The sequence below is a fragment of the Juglans regia genome, chromosome 15 (assembly GCF_001411555.2).
Source record: "Juglans regia cultivar Chandler chromosome 15, Walnut 2.0, whole genome shotgun sequence".
Taxonomy (NCBI): Eukaryota; Viridiplantae; Streptophyta; class Magnoliopsida; order Fagales; family Juglandaceae; genus Juglans; species Juglans regia.
The window spans coordinates 17,527,440-17,551,601 of NC_049915.1; the positions used below are offsets into that span (position 1 = coordinate 17,527,440).

A 24,162-nucleotide genomic window follows, 5' to 3' on the forward strand; every position below is an offset into this window, starting at 1 on the left:
ATAGGGGACATGGTGCACATGGCTATAAAGGTGGAGAGTCAATTAAAGAGAAAATGGACAGCAAGGTACACTTCGGTTTCTAGTACTACTTGGAAATCAAAATGGGATAGGAATGATCCAGCTAAAGTAAAGAGAAAGACTGAACCACCTAAGAGAAAAGATGAGGGAACTAGCAACAAACCCAAGGTAGAATCCCAACCTTCATGGAATAGAAATATTAAATGTTTTAAGTGTTTGGGTTCAAGACACATTGATTCTCAATGTCCAAATAGGATGGTGATGATTATGCGTGACAATGGGGAGGTGATGACTGAGAGTGAGGATGATAGTGATGAGATGCCCGAGTTGGTTGATGCTAGTGATGATGATGGAGTGGTATACCCTGTGACAGGTGAGTCTCTTGTTGCCAGACGTGCTCTCAATGCACACATTAAGGTGGATGATGCAGAGCAATAGAGAGAGAACATTTTCCATACTAGATGCCATGTCAACAATAAGGTATATAGTATGATCATTGATGGGGGGAGTTGTATTAATGTGGCTAGCACTACTTTAGTTGAGAAATTGAATTTATCAACCTTAAAACACTCTAGACCATACAAATTGTAGTGGCTGAATGATTGTGGAGAGGTTAGGGTGGATAAATAAGTGTTAGTTACTTTTTTTATTGGAAAGTATTAGGATGTAGTGCTTTATAATGTTGTGCCTATGCATGCGGGCCATATTTTGTTGGGGAGGCCGTGGCAGTATGATAGGAGAGTGACGTATGATTGGTTCAAGAACATGTACAACTTTGAAAAGGAGGGCAAAACAATTAAGCTTGCTCCTTTAACTCCAAGCCAAGTCTATGAGGACCAATTGAAATTGAAAAGTGAGGTAACTCAAAAAAGAAAAAGTGAAAATGATAGTGATCAAAAGAGAAAGAGTGAAAATGAGAGCGATTAAAAAAGAAAGAGTGAAAAAGTGATTGAGCATAAAAGAAAGAGTGAAAAAGAAAGTAGAGAGGTGGCTGAGAGTAAAGAAAAAAGAGTGGAGTCACAAGAAAAAAAAAAGAAAGAGAGTCTGCCAAGAGAAAATGAAAGGCAAAAGTGAGTTTCTATGCAAGAGAGAGTGAGGTTAAGAGGGCTTTCTTCACAGATCGCCCTATGATATTTCTTGTCCATAAAGAGTCTTATCTTACTTTTGATGAAACTAACCAGTCTCTTCCTAGTTTGGCTGTTTCTTTATTGCAGGAGTTTGATGATGTATTTCCGGCGGAGATGCCAAACCGGGACTGCTATTCCAAACCGACCAGCCTATAGGAGTAATCCAGAGGAGACAAAGGAGCTTCAGAGGCAAGTTGAAGATTTGATGAGCAAGGGGTATGTGAGGGAGAGCATGAGCCCTTGTGCAATATCAGTGCTACTAGTGCCAAAGAAGGATGGGACGTGGAGGATGTGCGTTGATTGCAGGGCGGTCAACAATATCACGGTAAAGTATCGCCATGCAATTCCTAGATTGGATGATATGCTTGATGAATTACATGGCTCATATATTTTCAGTAAAATTGATCTTAAAAGTGGGTATTATCAAATTAGAATGAAAGAGGGTGATGAATGGAAAACTGCTTTTAAAACTAAGTATGTGCTTTTATGAATGGTTGGTTATGCCATTTGGACTTACAAATGCGCCCAATATTTTCATGAGATTAATGAACCATGTCCTACGTGCATTCATAGGCAAGTTTGTGGTTGTGTACTTTGATGATATCTTAGTGTACAACAATGACTTAAATGAACATATTGAGCATTTGAGATATGTATTTGACGTGTTAAGATGTGAAAAGATGTATGCTAATTTCAAGAAATGTACATTTTGTATGGAAAAAATTATTTTTCTTGGTTATGTTGTTACTACAAAAGGTATTGAGGTGGATGAAGAGAAAGCCAAGGCCATTAAGGAGTGGCCAACGCCAAAAAGCATCATTGAGGTAAGAAGCTTTCATGGCTTAGCTAGCTTTTATCAGTGTTTTGTTAATGACTTTAGCACCATTGCTGCACCACTCACTGAGGTAATTAAAAAGAATGTTGGGTTTCATTGGGGGGCTAATCAAGAGAATGCTTTTGCCACTATTAAAGAAAGGTTGTGCTCTGCACCTATGTTAGCATTACCTAATTTTAACAAAACTTTTGAGATTGAATGTGATGTCTCAGGAATAGGGATTGGAGCTGTTTTGATGCAGGATAGGCAGCCCATAGTATTCTTCAATGAAAAGCTAAGTGGGGCGTCCCTGAAGTACCCTACTTATGACAAAGAACTTTATGCTCTTGTTCGTGCATTAGAGACTTGGCAGCACTACTTGTGGCCTAGAGAATTTGTAATCTATCATGAATCATTGAAGCATCTCAAGGGTCAAGGTAAGTTGAATAAAAGACATGCTAGATGGATGGAATACATTGAGACATTTTCCTATGTCATCCGTTACAAACAAGGTAAGGAGAACATTGTTGCTGATGCTCTATCCTGGAGGTATGTACTTCTTACTTCTATGAGTGCTAAAATGCTTGGGTTTGAATATGTGAAAGACATGTATGCCGATGACGCTGATTTTTCTAATGTGTATATGGTATGTGAGAAGGCGGCATTTGGTAAGTTTTACAAGTGTGATAGTTATTTGTTTAAAGAAAGCAAATTTTGTGTGCCAAGTTGTTCTATGCGTGAGTTATTGATGTGTGAGGCACATGGTGGGGGATTAATGGGACACTTTGGTGTCAAGAAAACTTTAGACATTTTGCATGAACATTTCTTTTGGCCTAAAATGAAGAGAGATGTTAATCGTGTTTGTGGAAGGTGCATTACATGTAGAAAAGACAAATCTAAGGTTTTGCCACATGGGTTGTATACACCCTTACCCGTTCCTAGTGAGTCATGGGTAGACATATCTATGGATTTTGTTTTGGGGCTGCCTAGGACAAAAAGGAGTAGAGATTCATTTTTGTGCTTGTGGATATATTCAGTAAGATGACACATTTCATTCCATGCCATAAAACAGATGATGGCACAAACATAACTAACTTGTTTTTCTAGGAGATAGTGCGACTCCATGGTGTACCTTGGAGCATTGTTTCTGATTGGGATGTTAAATTCATTAGCTACTTTTGGAAGGTGTTATGGGGGAAATTGGGTACTAAGCTCTTATTTTCCACTACTTGTCATCGACAGACTGATGGTCAGACTGAAGTAGTTAATATGACTTTAACTCAGCTTTTACGCATTGTTGTTCATAAGAATTTAAAAATTTAGGAGGATTGTTTGCCATTTATAGAGTTTGCATATAATAGGACGATGCATACTACTACTTCATATTCTCATTTTGAAATTGTTTATGGATTTAATCCACTTACTCCTTTGGATTTGATGCCTTTACATGTTGATGGCAGGAGTAGCCTGGACGAACAAAAGAAGGCGGAGTTGGTGAAGTCACTTCATGAGAGGATACGGCTTCAAATTGTCCAAAAGAATGAAAGGGCTGCTTCACAAACCAATAAAGGACGAAGGCGTGTCATCTTTGAACCAGGAGGTTAGGTTTGGGTTCACATGCGCAAAGAAAGATTCACAACCCATGAAAGGACTAAGTTGCATCCTCGAGGAGATAGACCTTTCCAAATGTTTGAGAAAATTAATGACAATGTATATAAAGTGGATCTTCTAGGTGAGTATAAAGTTTCTGCTACTTTCAATATTTCTGATCTTTCTCCTTTTGATGTAGGTGAAGATTCAAGGTCGAATCCTTTTGAGTAGAGGGGGAATGATAGGAACCAAGATGGGCCTACTCTTAAAGATCATTTGCAAGTTCCAGATGGACCAATTACAAGATCAAGGGCCAAGAAGATCAAGGAAACAATGTAAAGATTGGTGCAATCCATTTGGGATGAAGCCAGCAAGAGCCTAACACTCAAGATGGGTTTGAAAGAAGGAGAACCAGTTTTGATCCACTTGATTCAAGTTGTGGAAGACATGACTTAGAGATATGGCCTATTGTTATTGGAGGCTTCCAATTTGGTTAAATGATTTATTTTATTAGTTTAGAATAAATAGGCTTGAAGATACTTGGCCCACATGTCTTATTTCTTATGAACTAAGTTTTTTGGGAAAGTCTTGTATTTTGGCCAATGGCTCATTTGGAAATTTATTTTTTAGGAACTAGGGTTTCATTAATTTACTGTAGCGTTACTGTAGTGTTACTGTAGCCGCACGTACTGTAACCGGTACTGTTCATCAAGGGTCATTTTGGGTAAAATGAGCTTTATTTTGGCTAGGATTTTGATTAGGTTTGGGTTTAAAAACTATTTGTAACCTCATTTGAAGGGTTAGACAATATTGAATTTTATTTGTGAGTTGAGTTTTCTCCTCTTGTTCTTGATTGAACTCTTGAACTTATCAAAGGTAAATCACAACCTTTGTGGCGTTCCTTCTTTGTAATCTGGGTTCTTGAGACGGGTTCTTCGACGGATCTAGATTTTAATATAATCTAGATTCTTGAAACAAGTTCTCATCGGGTCTAGGTTCTCCATCCGTTGACTTGATTTTGACTTTCTTGGAGAATTTTCAAATTGATTGTGGGTTCAGGGGATTTCATTCTCAACGGGTTCATATCACCATTTAAGATGAGTTTTAAGTGTATTTGACTGTTAAGTTGAGTTTTTATATATTTATGAGAATATATAAAAATATTGGGTCCCATCACTCTGATACTGTTCATATGTCAAACATATCCCCCACAAAATTGGTGCTAAACCCGTAACAAAAAAGAGAAAAATTGTAAAATTTTCACAACGGACTACTTGTAGTCTAAAATCCCAATGCGATGTCATCCTTCAAGTGGGGCCTATCCATTAATGCAAGAATTGCATCTGTGCAATGGAAGAAAGCAGCACATATGTGGGGCCCACACTGAGTTCACATTTGAACTCAACTGAAAATGGCTCGAACTGTGTGTTTGGACGTTGAACTCATTCTAAAAGCAGAGGCAACTCAGCTAAGTTTGGGAACCAAACGTAGCCTAAGTTTCAAATTTTGCTCCATGGGAAATTTTTGCAATTTACTTCCCAACATTCCACAACCTTCAAGTATTTCCAAGGCATATTTTCTTTGGTTGAGTGTGATACCCTCTGCTTATCTGGTTATCTCAATGCCCAAAAAATACTTTAAGGATCCTAAGTCCTTTAATGTAAACTTATTATTCAAAAACAGTTTAAGTTTCTCAACTTCGTTTATGTCATTAGAGGCTATTAGGATATCATCTACATACACAAGTAAGGCTATGAATGAGGGACTCATGACTTTAGTGAAAAGTGAATGGTCTACAGCAGATTGAATAAAACCATAAGTGACTAATGTTTTTGAAAAATTGCTAAATCACTGTCTCGAGGCTTGTTTCAAGCCATAAAGAGACTTAAGTAGTTTGCATAATGCCTGTTTCTCCCCCTGTTTAGCAAACCCTGAAGGCAGACTCATATAGATTACCTCATGAAGTTCACCATACAGAAATGCATTATTGACATCTAGTTGAATGAGATGCCAATTAAAAATTGAAGCAAGTGCTAAAACAGTCCTAACATATATCATTTTAACAACATGTGAAAATGTTTCAGAGTAATTGAATCCTTCTAGTTGGGTATAACCTTTGGCCACTAATCTGGCCTTATACCTCTCAATTGACCCAACTAACTTGAGTTTTACTTTGTAAACCCACTTGCATCCAATAGGGGTCTTACCAGCAAGTAGAGTGGTCAATTGCCATGTCTGATTAGCTTCTAAGACTGCTATCTCAACTACCATAGCCTCTCTCCAGTGAGGGTAACTCATGGCCTCATCAAAAGATTTGGGTTCATGAATGGTAGGTAAATTTAAAATGAAAGCTCTATGTGGAGGTGAGAGTTGATGATTAGAGAGAGTGGAAGCTAAAGGATGAGGATTACCTGCCTATAGAGGACCAATTGCAGCAGAGGAATGTTGGAGTGAGGTCTGAGATGGAAGGAGCTGGTGATGGAAGTCAGACAGGTAGCCAGGAATCCTTCTGCTTCTAGTAGAGGTACGAGTAGGTATTGGAGGAGGTATGGAAGGGGAAGGAGGAGGTTCATGGTGAGAAATATCAATAAAAGACTGTGAAGGAACAAAATCAGTATAAGAAAAGGAAGTATTGTCAAGATTTATATCAGGCAATGAAATGGGGAGAACAAGTGAGGAATTATCAGTGCATTGGGGTGGCAAAACAAAAGTGAGGAAGGGAAAAATATTCTCATGAAAAATTACATCCCTAGAAACAAAGACACTTTTAGTGGCAAGTTCAAACAACTTGTAACCTTTTGTAGCATAAGGGTATCCAATGAAAATGCATTGATTAGCACGGGGTGAGAATTTATGTCTATGAGTAAAAGGTGTTGTGGCATAGCAGAGGGATCCAAAAACTCTACGATGACTAAGGGATGGACTATGTTTATAGAGAGCAGTATATGGTGAGATGTTACCTATGACAGGAGAGGGAATCCTATTGATTAGGTAAGTTGCAGTCATAACACAGTCACCCCAAAAAGAGAGTGGAACCCCATATTGAAATTTGAGAGCTCTAGCAATGTTTAAGAGGTGTTGGTGCTTTCTTTCTACCCTAACATTCTGTTGAGGGGTTTCAATGCAAGATCTCTGATGGATGCATCCTTTTGATTTGTAAAATTCAGTCATTAGGAACTCTAGGTCATTATCAATACGTATATTTTTAATAGCACAACCAAACTAAGTAGATACAAGAGCAAAATAGGATTCTAAAATGGATCTAGTATCATACTTGTGTTTCATCAAGTCCAAGTGCATCTAGTGCAATCATCAACAATTGTAAGGAAGTATTTAAAACCAGAGTGAGTGGGAACAGAAAGGGGTCCCCAAATGTCAATATGGATTAAATCGAAAGGGTGAGATGCAATGGAATTGCTAATATTGAAAGGTAAACATTTCTATTTTGCCAGAGGACAAGTAGTACAATGAAAAGAGTCTAAACATGAAATGCTAGAATCTTGTTTATGTAATAAACTCATCCTAGAGGCAGAAACATGCCCAAGTCGACAATGTCATAAATCAAAACAAGAAGCAGCAACAGGAATACTAGAGATAGAGTTATTCAAGGCAGTCTGCTTGTAAAAGTAAAAGCCATCATTTTCTTCACCCACTCCAATCATCTTCTTGCTATTAAGGTCCTGTATCAAGGAGGAATCAGGCAAAAAAACGAGGCAAAAGTGAGAATCAATGCTTAGCTTGCTAGCAGAAATTAAGTTAAAATGAAAATCATGGGAACACAAAGGACATTGAGTAAAATCAAATTAGGGGAAAGCTGAACTGTGCCTTTGTGAGAAACATAAATAGAGGTGTTATTTAGGAGTTTAACAATGGAACAGCAAGGGACAGTAGAGGTAAATAGAGAAAGATCATTGATCATATGATTCGAGGCACCAGTATCAATTATCCAAGTGGTGGAGGGGCAAGACACATAGTGGGAAGAAGAAAAACATGTTGTACCTAAGAGGCTGTGAGAGAAGGCTAAGTTAGCAGACTGAGCAGGAAAACTTGTTGGCTTCACAAAGGTGGAATTAAGCAGGGAGATAAGCTGCTGGTATTGCTTTGGGGTGAAGGACATAGCAGGTGCTGCCACGGGTGGAGAAACATGAAGGTTAAATAGAAAATCAGAAGTAGCATGAACAAAACCTGAAGTAGCAGACACGTTAGCTGCATATGCTTTATTTTCAGACTTGAAACCAGGTGGGTATCCATGCAGCTTGTAGCAGCGTTCAACAATATGGCCTAAGAAGCCACAGTGACTGCAGAGTGGTCTGTCCTTTCCACGAGAAGGAGCTTGTCTTGTGGATCGACTAGGGTCTTGGCGAGACAAAAGGGCCATGGGTTCTATAGGGTTAGTAGGGAGGATTTCACACCATCTTTCTTCTTGGTGGACTAGGGAAAAAACTGGTTTATGGGTGGAAGGGTTATCATGAAGAGAATTTGGGCTCGAATAGCAGCAAAGGATTCATTGAGGCCAACAAGGAATTGCATGACATACTCAGAGTGCTGAGCAGCAATGACTTCTTTGAGAGCACCACAGGTGCAAACAGGTAGGGGTTTATAGTTGCTAAGCTCATCCCATAGGCCTTTGAGAAGAGTGAAACAAGCAAAAACTGAAAGGGAACCTTAAGAAAGGCTAAAAATCTGCCTTTGCAGTTGAAAAATGCATGGAAAATTTGCTTGAGAAAAACGATCAAGCAGATCATCCTAAACCTCCTGAGCATTGGCTATGTAAAGCACGCCATTGGCTATCTCTTTGCAGACAACATTGAGAATCCAAGAAAAAATTATCTTGTTGCAGCAGCACCACAAACCAAAAAGAGGATCATTATCAGAGGGACGAGAAATGGAGCCATCAAGGAAGACATGTTTGTTTTTGGCCTCTAAGGCAATGAGCATGGATTTACGCCAGTTGTGATAGTTATCCCTTGAAACAAAGAGGGGTTGAGAAACAAGCATGGCACCTTGACTTTCTGAACAATGAAGATAATATGGGTTTGAAGGATGATCAACATTCGTGACTGATTGAGGGTTAGGATCGTTGGGGTTAGCCATGAATGCTGTTTGGCAACCGAGAAAAAGTAAAATGAAGGAAAGGAAAACTCTTTTCTCAAGAGTTCTCTGATAGCATGAAAAAAATGGAAAGACAGTTGTATGGAAGAATCTTTATTCACTGAATTGATTGAATACAATGAGGCCTTAGTGGCTGCTTTATACAATTGAGACCTTACCTCGGCATGACAGAGAGCAAAATAATAGAAGAATCCTAACAAACTTCTGACATGTAAAGTAATGCAAATACACATAAAGAATATTCCTAAAAAATACAGTGATATTTTTAACACAGGCCGCGTATCTTCTCAACCACAAACACCAAACTGTGTAACACAGTTTCGCCTTGTTGGATCAAACATGCAGTTTTGAAGAGTAGATCGTAGTCTCATAGACCTCATTGAATCGCCATGAAAGGCAAGAATCGAAGCTTTTTCTATCAGACAGATCCTTCTAAAAGTTGGTGTATTAAGCCAACTAAATGCAAAATCTGGCTAATAAATAAATATTGCAATTCTCTCGAGTCAAGGCTTTCAAAGGATGTCAGAGCTCAGCATGCATCAGTAGTGAACAATAAATGAAAGAAGAAGAAGATTACTTGGGATGACACGTCTATGCATGTTGATGTCACGTCGGAATGAGATGATGACGTTTCAAGCCAATCTGTTAGTGGGTGGATGCGTGACTCAATCGGGCAGAAATTGTTGAATCACAGAGAGAGAGAGAGAGAGAGAGAGAGAGAAGATAAAAGAAGGTGGTGCTGCCATCATTATCCACAAAGATACGTAGGTTGAATGATGGAAGATTCATGGTCCAGGACAAAGATAACGTGGCTCTGTTTGCCATAACAAACAAAGTTGCTTTCAACACCTGTCATAAACTCAAAGTTCCCACATATTGTAAAATAAGTCCAACCACTAAGTTCACTTTTATAATATCTTTGTATAGACCTAGGAGTTCTAAATGCTAAGCGTCAAGCGTCAACTGGCTACCCCATAGGGAAGCTCTCTTCCATCCGATCTACGTTTAAGGCTTCAAATCTTAGTTACATAGAACAAGCAAGGAGTAGGATACATGCATCCGCATAAGACACCAAAACATATTGACAGTTTCAGTTCCAAGTTATTCACATAAGAAAACAAAGATACCAAACAGAAACAATGGCCAATAACTATTAGGCTAATACGTCAAGATCGCAATTATTATTTGCCCATTTATGCATTGTTCTTGTCCAAACACAGGCAAGAAGAAGAGGCAAATACTAAATGGAACAAAAAGGGGGGCACAGCTTGGTAATGCTGGTCCTTTTAAAGATGGCAATGCCAAACATTGGGGACAAAGATAAAGGATCAACCACGAGGTAATGGTTTGAATAATGTTCTCATGGTTGCCAGAGGATGGTGGTCTCTGCAATCATGGAGGTCACCACATATGGATCCATGTTAGAAGCAGGCCTCCTGTCCTCGAAATAACCTTTCCCATTTCTCTCTGTCTCTCTACCGACTCTAACAGATGCTCCTCGGTTTGCCACTCCCTGTCCATAACCAGATGCAAAAGGATTCAGCATAGTGTTAAATTATGAAATAAAGCACTCTAAAAGATAACAGTTTCTTGTTTAAAAGCTTTTAGAAATTGATTCATATGTATAATTCCATACAGAATGAGAATACAGGTGCATGAATCGCAAATCATCACTCTGGTTGGGAAATCCTCACATCACATGCCCCCCCCAGAAACTCAAGAATGCTTCTCTTCTAACTATTCCATTAGTTAAAACATGGAGGTGGAACTTTTTACCCATAAGAAGTTTTTGATGTCTGCCGTTTCATGCTTTCCGGTGAGTCGGCGGTCGTTGCCCTCCCCATAAGCTGCAATGTGTTCTTTGTGCTTCAATCCGAGCTTTTCAATAGCTTTTTTGATGACTTCATACCCTCCATCAGTTCTCATGGACTTGGTGCTGAATTCACCAAAAGTAAAACAAGAGAGAGATATCACAATTATATACACAACTTCAAGCAAATTAACATTATTGCAAACCATATTATTACACAACTCCATCAAGCCATTGGGAACATATTGACAACAAATATTTATTAATGCTAGATCTTGTACTTTACCTATAGTTAGTGTGAGCACCAGCCCCATTCCAGTCGCCCTGGTGATAATGATTTGTCAAAGTTAATACACAAAACAATTTTTACAAACCAAAGTAATTCCCACAATGAGAGACCGGAGACAATCTAACCTCAATAGGTTTGGGATCAAAGGTAAGGGTTACTCCAGCTATCTCTGTAATCCTCTGGCAATACAGAAAACGTGTCTTGAGGAAAATTGTTTTTTCCATGAAGTTTGAATAAAAAGCGATCACCATCACATTTTAAGATTTCAACAGTTAGGAAAACTAGATTATATAACCTCTAGAATATAACGAGCAACCCAGAGCTCATCTCCTGCAGAGATACCAGCGACGGGGCCAACTTGGAATTCCCACTACAAAATAGGTTAAGACAGTAAGTGTTTGGAACTAAACACATAAATAGAAGCTGAGAAAATCGGCAAAGATCAAAACAGCAGAAGTCGAAAGAAAAACCGAACAAGAAATTAATTTCTTTTACCTGTCCCGGCATCACTTCTCCATTGACGCCACTGATGTTGATGCCAGCATAAAGACAGGCTTTGTAATGAGAATCCACAATATCACGGCCAAAGGCCTTATCAGCACCAACACCGCAGTAGTACGGACCCTGTAATCAAACACACACTTCCACTTACACCGTGCATAAACAGCGTGGAGAAGACTTGTATGAACAGAGAAAATGAGCATAAAGTAGTCAACTAGAATCAAGGTCACTCAAATCCAGATGAAATATAGTATTAACAGCATGCTGCTCTTGTATCAAACATGACTATTCCATAAAAAATGTGGTCATGTTGCTCAGAATACTAAATGCTAGAAGTGCCACATTGAAGGATACACGAGATGTTTTATAGAGGACGTTCCTGGCTTGAAATAAATGAAACCAGACCCTAAGGACCTGCTCAATTCCGATACTTCTGTAACCAAGTTAGGGTAAGGAGATACATAAAACACTGAGGATGACAAACTAGAGGCCAGGATTTCTAATTTCAACAGAATTTTGGAACAGGGAAATCCAGAAAAACTGGAGACTTAATCAGGTAGTCAAACAACGAATAACATACAATCAAAAAACTGTAAATTGGCAAAGAGAAATATATGTCACCTGTGGTCCTGGATAACCACCGCGAGGCCACCCCATTGGCCATTTTACATCTTTTTGCAACAAGGTGTACTCCTGCTCTATACCATACCTGTTTGTTTACGTTAAACTTGAGAGAAACTATATGCATATTCGAGGATAAATATACAAACAAAAAAGATTTATAAACAAGAAAAGGATAGAACTTGTCACAGAAATACTCGAAACCCCAAAAGTTAGAACATACCAAGGTTCTTCAGCAACAACATCAGGATGGCTAAAAACTTTTGCAGCATTGTATCTCTTATTTGTTGAAATAGGTTCTCCGGCCGGGGTATAGGCATCACATATAACCTATGGAGTTAAATTCGATAATAATTAAACAGCTTAATTTTACTGGTAATGGACAATAACAAAAAATCTGTCTGTTCAATAAGTTAAACCAAAGTTCACATTAATTAAGTGAAAAATACTTACAAGAATGTTATGGCCCCTCCTGAATGGATCCCTGAAAATCGCTTGGGGACTATTTTAATACAAAAAAAAAAAAAAAAAGCCCAATTGTCAAAAGGAATAGAGAAATAAATAATTATTAGAGAAAGAGAGAGTGTGTGGTCCATTATACTGTAAGATGACTTCACTGTCATCCCCAGGAGCTTGGCCTGTGCTAGAACCATCATAGTTCCACTTTGGAAGTTTTGCAGGATCACTAACTGGTCCAGGAAGAGTCTGTTCCATCGAAAATAATTATTGAAAAAAAAACTAACCATAAGCCATAACATAAAAAACATTATTATATAAATACCAAAAAAGAAAAAGAAACGAACAGAAGAAGAGACGTTACCCTGGCTTTGCTTCTAATGTCCATACCAGACCCACCGATCCTGTTCATAAATTAATAGACTGATTACCGGATCAATTTTAACACGAGAACAGAAAAACATAAAACAGAGAAAAAATATATTACAAAGATAATCGGTTCGACCAAGAGATCATTGTAAAAAGAAAAAAAAAACTAAGAGAGAGAGAGAGCTGAAAAATAATACTAATCATATGATCAGTGAGAGATGTATAGCGAGAGACGCAGTAACAGAACGACAGATATCAGTGAATGATACCCTATCATGAAACAAGAATGCAGCAGGTAATCGAATCATGCATAGCAGAAAAAGCTCCAAGAAAAACACAGCCATATCACAACAATGGGATGTACCCAGAAACAGAAAGGTACTACTCCAACTTCAATGAAAAAGGCACTATCTATCAAGGTGATTCTTCATTTACATTGAAAGAAATTTAAAATGAACAAAAAAGCAATGAGAAAGAGACATTAAGATCTGAGAATGCTCACCATATGTACTCGGCGATCACCTTCTCAGTGGTCTCGGAGAGATTGAGGTTGACAAGATCTGAAAGCGGAGACATTTTCACAGCAATAACAAGAAGAACAAATGAGAGAAAGATGTTGCACCCAACAGGCGATTTAGCGATAAAAAAGAGGAAGACTAGTTAAATGATCAGGCTCGGATTCAGCACCATGCAGAGACGTACGATAGTTGTACTTTTAAGCGCTTAAGCTTTTGGCCTTATTTGGAAGTGACAAGTGACAACGACTTCCTGGCCGAAGATGGAGGAAGTGGTTTTGTGCATGTTTGACACTTGCAGGATCTCGTAATTTCGTGAAATATTAGTAAAATAATTTGAGTTAAATAGTTTAATTCTTAAGAAAAGTAGAAAGAAAAATTAAATGAAAATATTATAGAAATTTAAAAATTATTTAAATATATTTTTAATATATTTTTATTTTAAAATTTATAAAAATTGTATTGATTTTTGTGTTTGAATAATAATTAAGTGATGATTAGATAAATAAATTAAAATTTTGAAATTGAAAAGTGTTGTATTTGAGGGATGTATGTGAATGAAATTATGAGAAGTTTTATAATGTCTAAACATGCCCTTAATCTTTTTTGTTATATAATTAATTAGGAAAAAGTTAGAATGAGAATTCTTATCCATAGAAGTGATCGATTTTTTTTATTTATTTTTTATTTATAGTTAAGGAAATGACTATTAGTCTTAATTTTTATAAGTTTTTATATAAGTTTTTCTCGATCATACTTTCCAAGCCTAGGGATGGCAATTTCTTTCCGAGTTTAGATCATGTCAAGTTAAATTTATGTTATGTGTAAAAGCAATCTTAATGCCACTTGTTTGGTTAATTGAGTTAAATTTCTCAGCCTTAATCCACCAATTCTTGTATTATATCTGTATTATGTTCATAAATTGTAATAAAAATTAACAATTTCGAAGGTAGAATATCCAATTTGAATTGTGTCAAATTGATTTTTACGTTGTATATGAATCAACACTAACCAATTCGTTCGCTGAATGAATTAGGTTCTCAACTCTAACTTATAATTTTGAATGAAAAAATTAGCCGCCCTAATACTTACCTCTCCAACACATGTATTTAGGGTGTAAAAAAATATTTGAAAATCGATTACATCGGGTTCGGTCCGGTTTGTAATTGGTCCAGTCTGATATCAGTTCTTAAGAATCGAAATCGGTCCTAAACCGGTTTAGTACCGGTTTTCATATTTTAAAAATCCATTTGAACCGAATCAAACCGATATATATTTTTAATTTTTTATATTATATATAAACATTTTTATATAATTTGTTATATTATATTATATATATTATATGCTAAATTGATAAGTAATATAACATGAAATTTTAATCTTATTATTCATTGTGTATTAATCTTATAACATAAAATTAATATAACATTTGATATAACATATAAATTAATATAACATAAAATTTTATCTTAAAATGAACATTAATATTAAGTTATTAATATAAACTTACTTTTGATAAGTTAATTTCACCAATAAATTAGACATTACTTATACTAGTATAATTAGACAATAATGAAATAGTAATTGTTAATAATAAATAATAAATTATAAAAATTAAATTTAATGTTAAAAAAATTATAATACTAAACTTATGTAGTGCCACACCTGTAAATGGTAAATTGGAAAAACAGATCGAATTTGAAAAAATCGAAAGTCTCGATTTTAAGCCGATGTGTAAAGCTCACATAGTAAATGTTTATATGGCATAATTTGATTTGACACATAAATCTCAATTGTGTGTTACTTATGAAATAAATCTTATCATTTAAGTGATGTAGATTATGCGTTATATGACTTGATAATGGAACAATTTTATCATATATTGCGGCATTAGCTATTTCAATGGGACATGTTTTCTATTAAATTAGTGAGAAAGCAAGAGGATTTAAATTGTATCATTTTAAAATGAGTAAACAACTTAATTATGACTTGTAATGAGAGCTCAAATTAACACTTTCTAGAAACTTCGAAGTCCACATCCCATATATAGCAAGTGATTGGACAATTTACAACTCAGAATTTTCAATTGATAATAAATTATCAAACTCGACAATTTATACTCTAAACTATCAAGTTTTGACAAAAGATACAAATACAATTTCACATTTTTATTTCCATCCCATATATATTTAATCATTGACCGACAACACATGCATAATTGCATTGGCGTGTTGGAGCTCAATTCAGAGCATCCAAACCAATAAAGACTTAGGTTGCATTTTTATTTTTTTTCTTGGCAAGTAAATATTTATAAATAAACTAACAGATACAAGACATAAATTCAATGGGGTGGGAGTCATCTACAGTCTTCCCAAAGCCAATACACATTACAACACAAAAATAAGATAACAAATGGGGTGATCAGAGCTAAAAAAAATTGACTCCCACCCAATTCCCACTAGGGGAGACCGCTTAAAGACGGTTTTTGAATAGTTTGATGAACAGACTATTAACCTGCAGCTAGAAGCCACAGTACAAAGAGGTGTGTTGCAACGTGTTGGTTTGGACTGGCTGGAAGGAACCTTCACATCCACTTTCACTTGATCTTCGGTTAGAGAAAGCGGGAACATAGTGTAGCAATCAAAAATTGAGACGAATCCCGAGTGAGGGGCCACCACTGTTTGTGGCGGTGCGTGCAGTACACGCGCCACACCTGGAGAGGGTTGAAAGGACAAAATAGGAAGATCTGACTCCGCTGATCAGATCGGTATAGACTGCGCATGAGGTTTATGCGCCACTCGAATGGGCAGATTTCTTCTGCTGTCTTGAAGATCGGCGCCTGGGGAGGCTGATGGCGGGGCGCGTGTCAGACTTTGCTCACTGGAAAGCAGCAGATCACCTAGTTTCGATGCCACCGGTGAAAAACTAACATAAAAGCCAGGGAAAAAAAACCTAAAGCAGAGACTAAGGCTAGCAAGGGAGGGAGGTGGGTGAAGCCAAAGCTTCAAACCTCCTCCCCCCAACGAACCGAGCAAACTCCTGGAAGCGGCGATTTGCTTACAGAGGCGAGAGATAAAACAAGAGGAAAACGAGAGCTAGAATTGAGTTTGTGTGTTTTTAGACTTAGGTTGCATATGGATGGTAAGACTATCTCAAATTATCTTTATACGGATGAATATACTTTCCATCCAAACACATAATTTACTTCATGTGAAATAAGCTCACTTTTTTCATCTAAACTCAGCACTATTCACTAATGAGACTTTTATTTGTAAAACATATAAATAAAATAATTATTCAACCACTATAACAAGAAACTAATTATTGATAGAAGCCCTACCTTTTCAATTTTTCATAAAAAGGTTAAATATATATCAACTAAGTTTATACATACAAACACAATTCAATAGGACCCACAAAATCCACTCAAACATCTTAACTCATTACTATTCACAGATAAACTAAATCATCTAAGATACTCTTAACATCCAAACAAATCTTATAATTCCTCCGCACGAAATTGTAACTGAGCATAGTCGAATTGAGCCGAGCTTTGAGCTACTCGACTGTAGTATAGCTCAAGCTTGTGCCGTTTGTATAGGCTTTGCTCAAGATGAAGCTTATTGAGAGAGAGAGAGAGAGAGAGAGAGAGAGAGAGAGAGAGAGAGAGAGAGAGAGAGAGAGAGAGAGAGAGAGAGAGAGAGAGAGAGAGAGAGAGAGAGAGAGCCTAGTAACTCAATCACTTGATCCATGGCTTAAAAAGATTAGATCATAAAAAAAAATCACATGGTTTAAAAAATGAGTCCTAAATAAAATCCGACCATTAAACTTAAAATCACATGGCTAAAAACAACCCAAAACTTGGATATAGTTAAAAACACCAATCCTTTGGCCTAACCGACTATCCTCTTGCATAAAAATTCATATCTTTGAAAATAATACCAAAAATCTTCAAACTCGCATCCAAACATGCATATAAAAATATCAAAGGCATTGAAGTCAGATTAAACCACGAAATATTCAAATTTTCTCAAAACAGAAACTATTTTTCATCTTCCAGTTTTTAAATTTCTAGATCTAAGAAAGTCTTTCATCAAAATCTTTAGTCATGCAACAAATCCTCAATTAACATTCATATACAAATGTTTAAAACACTCCATAAAAATTTCGGACGAAGATATGTCCATTAACTTGGTCAAAAACTCCAAAATATAATACTGTCCAGATTTACGCCCAGAATGACCTTTTTATAGTTAAAACAAATGTTGACCAATCAAATGACCAAGAAATGAAACAAATAAGAATCCACGGAAACTAAACTCAAATAAGAAAAACTTTCATGAAAGAGTAATCGCGAGAAAATACTTATAAGGGGTCTAAAATTACCATGCAAAACGACTCAAAAATCTGCCCAAGAGAGCTGTTAAGGGTTTCTCTCTAAGAACGAGGTGGAAAAGTGATGAAATGAAATGAAGGGTGTCTGGCATGACTCTAGACTTTTGGAGGGGGGAGGTATGGGCTTGAATGACCCTTTGATTGGAGATGCCTATATCACAAAAAGTGAAGAATAGTGAGGGAGAATGATTGTTGCTGTCGTGACGTATAGAGGGTGGTGAGGTGGACTTCCCTCTCACATCAAGGCACTATTTGGGTGCTGCCAAGGGCAGAGGATGACCTGGCATGTGGGGAGGAACTTCCTTAAGAAGCTTTGTCAATGTGGCAAAATTCGTGGGCCTTAACCAAGTGGGCTTCAATTTGGGGTTTAAAGGGGGTTTGGTTAGAGTTTGAGATGCTATCAAACTTAAATCCAATTTTTCTTGGCCCAATCAAATTTCAAGGTTTAAAAGGTTGGATAATGATGTCATAGCAAGAATTTGATGAATTGATGGCATGTGGAAGTGATTTAATCAAGTGATTAAACACAATGCTAGAAATCAGATAAAAAATGATTTGGAAGCCAACTTTAGGGTTTGAGGAAACCGTTTAGGGTTTCGGTTTCAACCAAACTTTTGGGGTTTCAAATGGATTCCAAAGGTTTAGGGTTGAAATCATCTTTGGTTCGGCACAATTTGGTTGATCAGATAGAAAGTAGGATTTTGCTTAGGTGGTATGATCTCACACCTTGATTTCCTTCACAAATCTATCTAATGGTTCCTCATGTTGCCAAGTTTCTAATACTATTCACCAAGTGTGGCTAAGATCTTGCCAAGTGTCCAAATAAAACTTCTCTAACCTAATTTAAACATTTCACACTGTGATTTTGAAAACACTACACCGAATGCTATTATTGAGGTTACTATTCACTTCGAGAAAGTGAGAAATAAATTTTACACTGTAAAAATCTAAATAGTCATACAAATCTAAGTGTGCAATTTTTTTTATTGAATTTTAATTCCAAAATGTCTCGAAATAAGCAAAATGCATTTGCAGACAAGATTACATCCGAAAACTAAAAATGGAATTATTGAGCCGTGAAATCCTAAATAATCAACTGAGTCTAATGGCGCAAATCATATCTTAAACTAACACTTCTAACTATCTCAAATAAATAAAATCGCGCTTCTGGCACCAAAGTAAATGATAGCTCTGACCATGCTGACAGATTAAAACATACGTGATTGATTGCATCATGAAAACTTACTGTATTTTCACAAGGTCCTTAAAACCTATAGAAATTCTATCATGAAATTTCTAGCAGGCTGTTACAATAATAAAAATGTTTCGTACTTAATATTGTCACTTTAGGTTTCAAAATCTATTCTGCTACATGACTAATAAGTACTTAGGTATACTAATTAATCTATAATTTTCGAAAAACTTAAAATCTAAGCATAAATAACCAAGTTAGATGTTACATATTCATTTATAAATGTTATCACATATATGATATTTCACGTAGATGATATTTGTATATGCTTAGTAGAATAAGTTAAAAATATGGATTTCTAAGTAAGGTTTTGAATAGAAATGATTGCCATCAGTCAAAGTTCGTAGTAGGACTTTCTAATTACTCCAGTCAAAAATTACAAGAAGCAATACTGGTGGTATAATTGATTTTACTAATCGCAATTATGGTGATATTATAACTACTATTAATTGAACGCGCGGGTTTAATTATGTACAATGATTTGCAATTAAAAAAATAGATAAAGGAAAGATTTTGCAAAAAAAGGAGTTAGGAACTTTTTTATGAACAGTGTGGTTATAGTCCATTATTAATTATTTCTAAAAAAACATAAAAAGGAAAATAAACGTTATAAAACTATCTACAAAAAAAACAATACATACAATCCATATGCATATACGTATGAAAGAATTTTAATATACAGTAATAAATTATAAACACATATAATAAATATGTATATATATATATATATATATCCATAGATATATGATCAAGCTTGAATCGACTCAAGCTAAGTACAAATCAAGTTGTGCATAAACGAGCTAGCCTTAACCAAGCAAATATAAAGCGAATTCTCGAACAAACTAGTATGTTGAGTCTTGAATTGGGTTATTATAAAAAAAAATATTTAGATTTTGAATTTTTTATGTTCACATGATCCGACAACAAAGGCGTGTTTATACACTGATTTGTAAGTAGCATAACTTTTATGCGGTTATGTACAATTTCCATGTATCATGCATGGGCAAGGTGAGTATGCGACGCGTATTGATCAATAAGTATAGATAAGGTGTATGCTTTGATCTTGTCAACAAATTTATAGCAACACTAGTACTAGTACTCTTCATAATTCTAAATTGTATCAGTTCAATCTCATAAATTCATATGTTATATTTGAAATAACAATTTAAAAAATTATTAATGACGCAAAAGTGGTGGAGAAAACTTGGATCGATATCGTTATCAATGTATTGCGGTTTGACTTCCACCCGAAGGAAGTTAGTTAATTAAATTAGGTATCAATTCACAATCCTTGTGTTCTCTTCGTGCATATAATATATATATATATATATATATATATATATATATGTATATATATAATTACACTTGGGTGCGTTGGTATTTCACGTAATTGGTAAGCTGCGTTTGGCTTAGGTTGTTAGAATCTATTTTGGTTTTGGCTTATTTTGACACCTGGTTTTGGGTTAGTTTATAGCGTTTTATCCTATAAGCCTCCAAGTATAATGATGTTACCACAGTGTTCCTCCGCCATAAATGAGTGCTTATTAATAAACTTGGGACGGGACAGTTATGTGTGTGTCTACCAGCTCTTTAATATATATATATATGTATAAATAAATAAAATTATATTTGCAAACCATCATGTAGAGAATGCATAATCTACACCGACTAATTGCAAGTCGAGGATTTCTTAAAAATTGAAACAAATAATAGAACACATAGATAATAGAAATTAAGAAAAGAAGGAGATGAAGAAACTTAATTTAAGGATTGACTACCATGCAACCATAGGTCCGAGAATTATGACATAAGGTAAATATTGAAAATCAAATTCCTAAAACGATAAATATAAGAAAAAAAATATATTTATCATCTCTTTTCTCATCATCCCATGATGTGATATTAGATGATAGTCTCGAATAATATAATATCACATCATGGAATGATAAGGAGATAATGAGTAGTATTACTTCACCCGCTACAAAGCAAAATCAACGAAATAGACCAATAAAAGAAGCAAATTAAGTTAATTTCATATGCATGCATATCACTACAAGAAAAAAATTACATCGCTACAAATTAAGTTGTACAATGAGGCTAGATCTCCCTTGCAAATTAATCAGTAATATTGTTCATAGACTTTTTGCTCTGGCTTCGACAGGTGGTGGCGGAGCGGGTGATCTTGGCTCATTACCCGCACCCTCGCGACCATAGCTTTTCATTCTCAGAGGCGACCAACCACGATATTGTTGTCCTCGCGACCTAGGCATGAGTTCTGTTTCAATTATGATGCTGTATGTACAAAATAAAACACAATGTTTGAGAGGAAAGCCATGAAGTAATTAACTAATTACAATAATATTTGCTAATTAATTAATGAGTTTAAACATATATATATATATATATATATATTATACCTACCGGGAATAGGATGGATGAAAGAGCAGAAAAACACACAAGCCTCCTAAAAGAAACCACAATGTAAGTCTCATGATCTCTGATCTCTATCGTTCGGGTACTCTTATGTTAGAACAGCACAAAAGCTTGAGGTCATTTCATGGGGAATAAATAGATATAAAAAGAAAGTACAGGGAAGAAGGTTGGTGAGGAGAAAAAACTTTACCATACAAGAACCTAACTCTAGGGTTTTAGAAGTCAAAGTCTTGGCCAGACTTTGATGTTAAAAAAAATAAAAATAAAAAATTCTTGACAAGACTTTTTAAAAATAAAATTAAAAATTAAAAAAAATGTTTGGTATATAGAATATCATATAAATAGTTTTACATAGCTATGTGTTTTATATGGTCAATTAAATTTTAAAATTATTTTTATTATAAATTAGATCTTACACATCATATTATATATAACATTATTTTTCACGTTTTTTTTTTCTAACTACCAGGATGCGGTAATTGATTACCATGCAGGAATATTGCATTTGAAGTGCAATGTGGCCGACCTTTTATGTTGGTGGATGACTAACTCCCTACGAAATGGAACCCAAATCGGTGAAACTACATATATTTATATATATATATATATAATTAGAGTAATACTACTAAATATAATCATAAAGTGCGCAAATATCGTACAATTCTTTTAAAAAAGAATGAGATTTATTGATATTTTTTATCAGTGTAGATCTCGTATTTACTCACTTTCTGCAAAAAGATTGCACGGCACTTGCACATTTCTGAACTGTAAATATCATTTCTCATACAATTGATAACACATTTCCTTGAAAGTCTTCGTAAATTTTCTGGAGAGAATGGAACTCTTTGAATACAAAATATGTAGGCTTCCCTTGTACGAATGCATACGAAATGAAAAGGCAGCAACAAAAAATGGCCACTCTCTCACTAGAGTCTCTCTGCACACTGTAGTGCTTCCCTTCCCACCAACAAAAACAACAAACCTTCCTTCACAAACTGAAACCTAAGAACCAAATACAAAAAATAACAACAACTGGAGAAGCATTGAATGGATATGGACTCACTCATCACACAAACTAAAGCTCTCTCTTGACAAGACTTAAATCTAAAACCTGCACCAGAATCAGCAAAAGCCATATCAGACATAGTTCTAGTAGGAAGATTGGTAGCAGACAGGCCTCTTAACAAATTTGCAATCCACTCCAGTATCAAAGCAACATGGAATTTCATCCAAAAATTTCTGATAGAGGATCTTGAAACAAACATATTCATATTTACATTCCAAACCCCACAGGACAACCTAAGAGTCCTGAATAAAGCTCCATAGAACTTCAAATGACACCTTCTCATCTCACATCATGTCCCCCAAGAGCGACACTACAAGAAATCAACCTAAAACAAGCATTGTTCAATGTGCAGATACACGGACTCCCCCTCAATCATATGACACTAAGAAATGCACCAAACATTGGGAAAGCCTTAGGCAACTTGATTAAAGTTGAAGAAGATACAGTCTACGTGATAGCTTACAGAAAATTATTAGGATGAAAATTGAAATAGATGTCACTAAGGTATGGAAATCATGAAATATGGGTCTCCATAAAATATGAATGCCTATCCGATTTTTGCTATGCATGTGGAAGGTTAGGTCATTCCCAAATATTGTACAACTATCTAAAAACAATCCCAAAAAAGCTTAACTATGGGCCTTGGCTAAAAGCCAAATATAACAATGGAAACTTCTCCCAGGCATTTCAACAAACAAAAGGAAGACACGATATAGATGCAGAATATTCAAACCATGTAATACAACCAACCATGACCCACAATAGAAACAACAAAGGAAAAGAAATTCAAGAAGTCCAACTCTCAAATACAAAGCATCACAAAAGCTATCAGATAGCATTTGTCAACTAATAAATGCTTACCCGAGGAGAACGAAGCCCACTTGCAGAGAAAAATTCAAAACTCCTGTGGTTTTTCCACCAGTACCGATTGCCCAGCAACATGGAGAAAGCTCCATTCGAGTGACGTCTCCTAGCACTCCAATCACTATTCAACTACAGTGAAACAACATCATTCAATTCCTCACCAGCTAAAATAAATATTTCCATTATTGAGCTACTTGCTGCCTCTAATCAATTTACTCCAACTTGCAGCCAACTATCACTATTCTCAGTGGGATCGGAAGAAAAATCAGCAAAAGGAATAACAGTGAAGACGCAGAAGCTTGCATGAGTCACACCAGAGATCACTTCTCTGTCGACTAAAACACACACACCCTGGAAGGCATAGTGGAGACAAATTTATTCGGCTATGCAGAGCTATAAAATGCAGATGGTCAAACACGGGGCCTCAAACTCATCAGCCCAACTAGGTGAGCCCATATCTCACTCCCCCATTTTAATTGCACAGAGGCCCATTTTCATTGAAAAGTAAGAGAAAAATATTTTCTCTACCAGGCCCATAGACATTTTTTCACAAAGCCCACCAAATCAAATCCCAAAAAGTCAAGCTAACCATTCACCACAATCCAGTCATTTCTCCACAAAGCCCAACCAAACAATAACACATATTGAGCCCATCAAAATATCAAAAGCCCAAGACAAGAAAATGCCACCAAACATCAAGACACCCCAGATTGTAGCTACCTACACGATCACCCATCCAACTGAGCCCAAAGAAAATAGCAAGGCCTCCAAAAGCCCACCAAGTCACCCCAGCACTTGAATCCATTATAGCCAATCCTTCACAGGTGTCACTCAAGTCCATTACAACCACACCACCTTCAATCACTGATTCACCTGCTCAGCCCTTGACACCCCACTGAAGCCACCTTCCATCCAAAAGACCAATGAATG

The 24,162-nt window shown here is 36.1% G+C and overlaps 2 protein-coding genes across 3 annotated transcripts; both read right to left on the minus strand.

Annotated features, from left to right (window-relative positions):
• Positions 1–6,953: 6,953 nt before the first annotated feature.
• On the minus strand, positions 6,954–9,205 carry LOC108993246. 2 transcript variants are annotated; one of them, XR_004798443.1, is made up of 2 exons: positions 7,735–9,205; positions 6,954–7,229 (listed from the first exon to the last, which is right to left on the minus strand). XR_004798443.1 is itself a non-coding variant. In XM_018968096.2 (2 exons), exons 1-2 carry the CDS (start codon positions 7,925–7,927, stop codon positions 7,222–7,224), a joined length of 387 nt encoding a protein of 128 aa, XP_018823641.1. In that variant the 5' UTR covers positions 7,928–9,191; the 3' UTR covers positions 6,954–7,221. The 2 variants fall into 2 exon arrangements, 1 of the variants encoding a protein (XP_018823641.1); XM_018968096.2 differs by having other exon boundaries at positions 7,549–9,191.
• Positions 9,206–9,814: 609 nt separating this feature from the next.
• Positions 9,815–13,473, minus strand: LOC108993245 (glutamine synthetase nodule isozyme-like). The gene is made up of 12 exons (XM_018968095.2): positions 13,210–13,473; positions 12,703–12,742; positions 12,484–12,587; positions 12,336–12,384; positions 12,106–12,212; positions 11,883–11,970; positions 11,256–11,384; positions 11,056–11,130; positions 10,886–10,939; positions 10,758–10,795; positions 10,438–10,597; positions 9,815–10,174 (listed from the first exon to the last, which is right to left on the minus strand). Exons 1-12 carry the CDS (start codon positions 13,281–13,283, stop codon positions 10,022–10,024), a joined length of 1,071 nt encoding a protein of 356 aa, XP_018823640.1. The 5' UTR covers positions 13,284–13,473; the 3' UTR covers positions 9,815–10,021.
• Positions 13,474–24,162: the final 10,689 nt, after the last annotated feature.

Excerpts from the sequence above, each read along its gene's own strand:
- LOC108993246 (XM_018968096.2), bottom strand. The coding sequence starts at position 7,927 with ATGGCCCTTTTGTCTCGCCAAGACCCTAGTCGATCCACAAGACAAGCT.
- LOC108993245 (XM_018968095.2), bottom strand. The coding sequence starts at position 13,283 with ATGTCTCCGCTTTCAGATCTTGTCAACCTCAATCTCTCCGAGACCACT. Across the intron at positions 12,588-12,702 it reads ACATTAGAAGCAAAGCCAGG|ACTCTTCCTGGACCAGTTAG; the intron begins GTAACGTCTCTT and ends TCGATGGAACAG. Across the intron at positions 12,385-12,483 it reads GACAGTGAAGTCATCTTACA|TCCCCAAGCGATTTTCAGGG; the intron begins GTATAATGGACC and ends GTATTAAAATAG.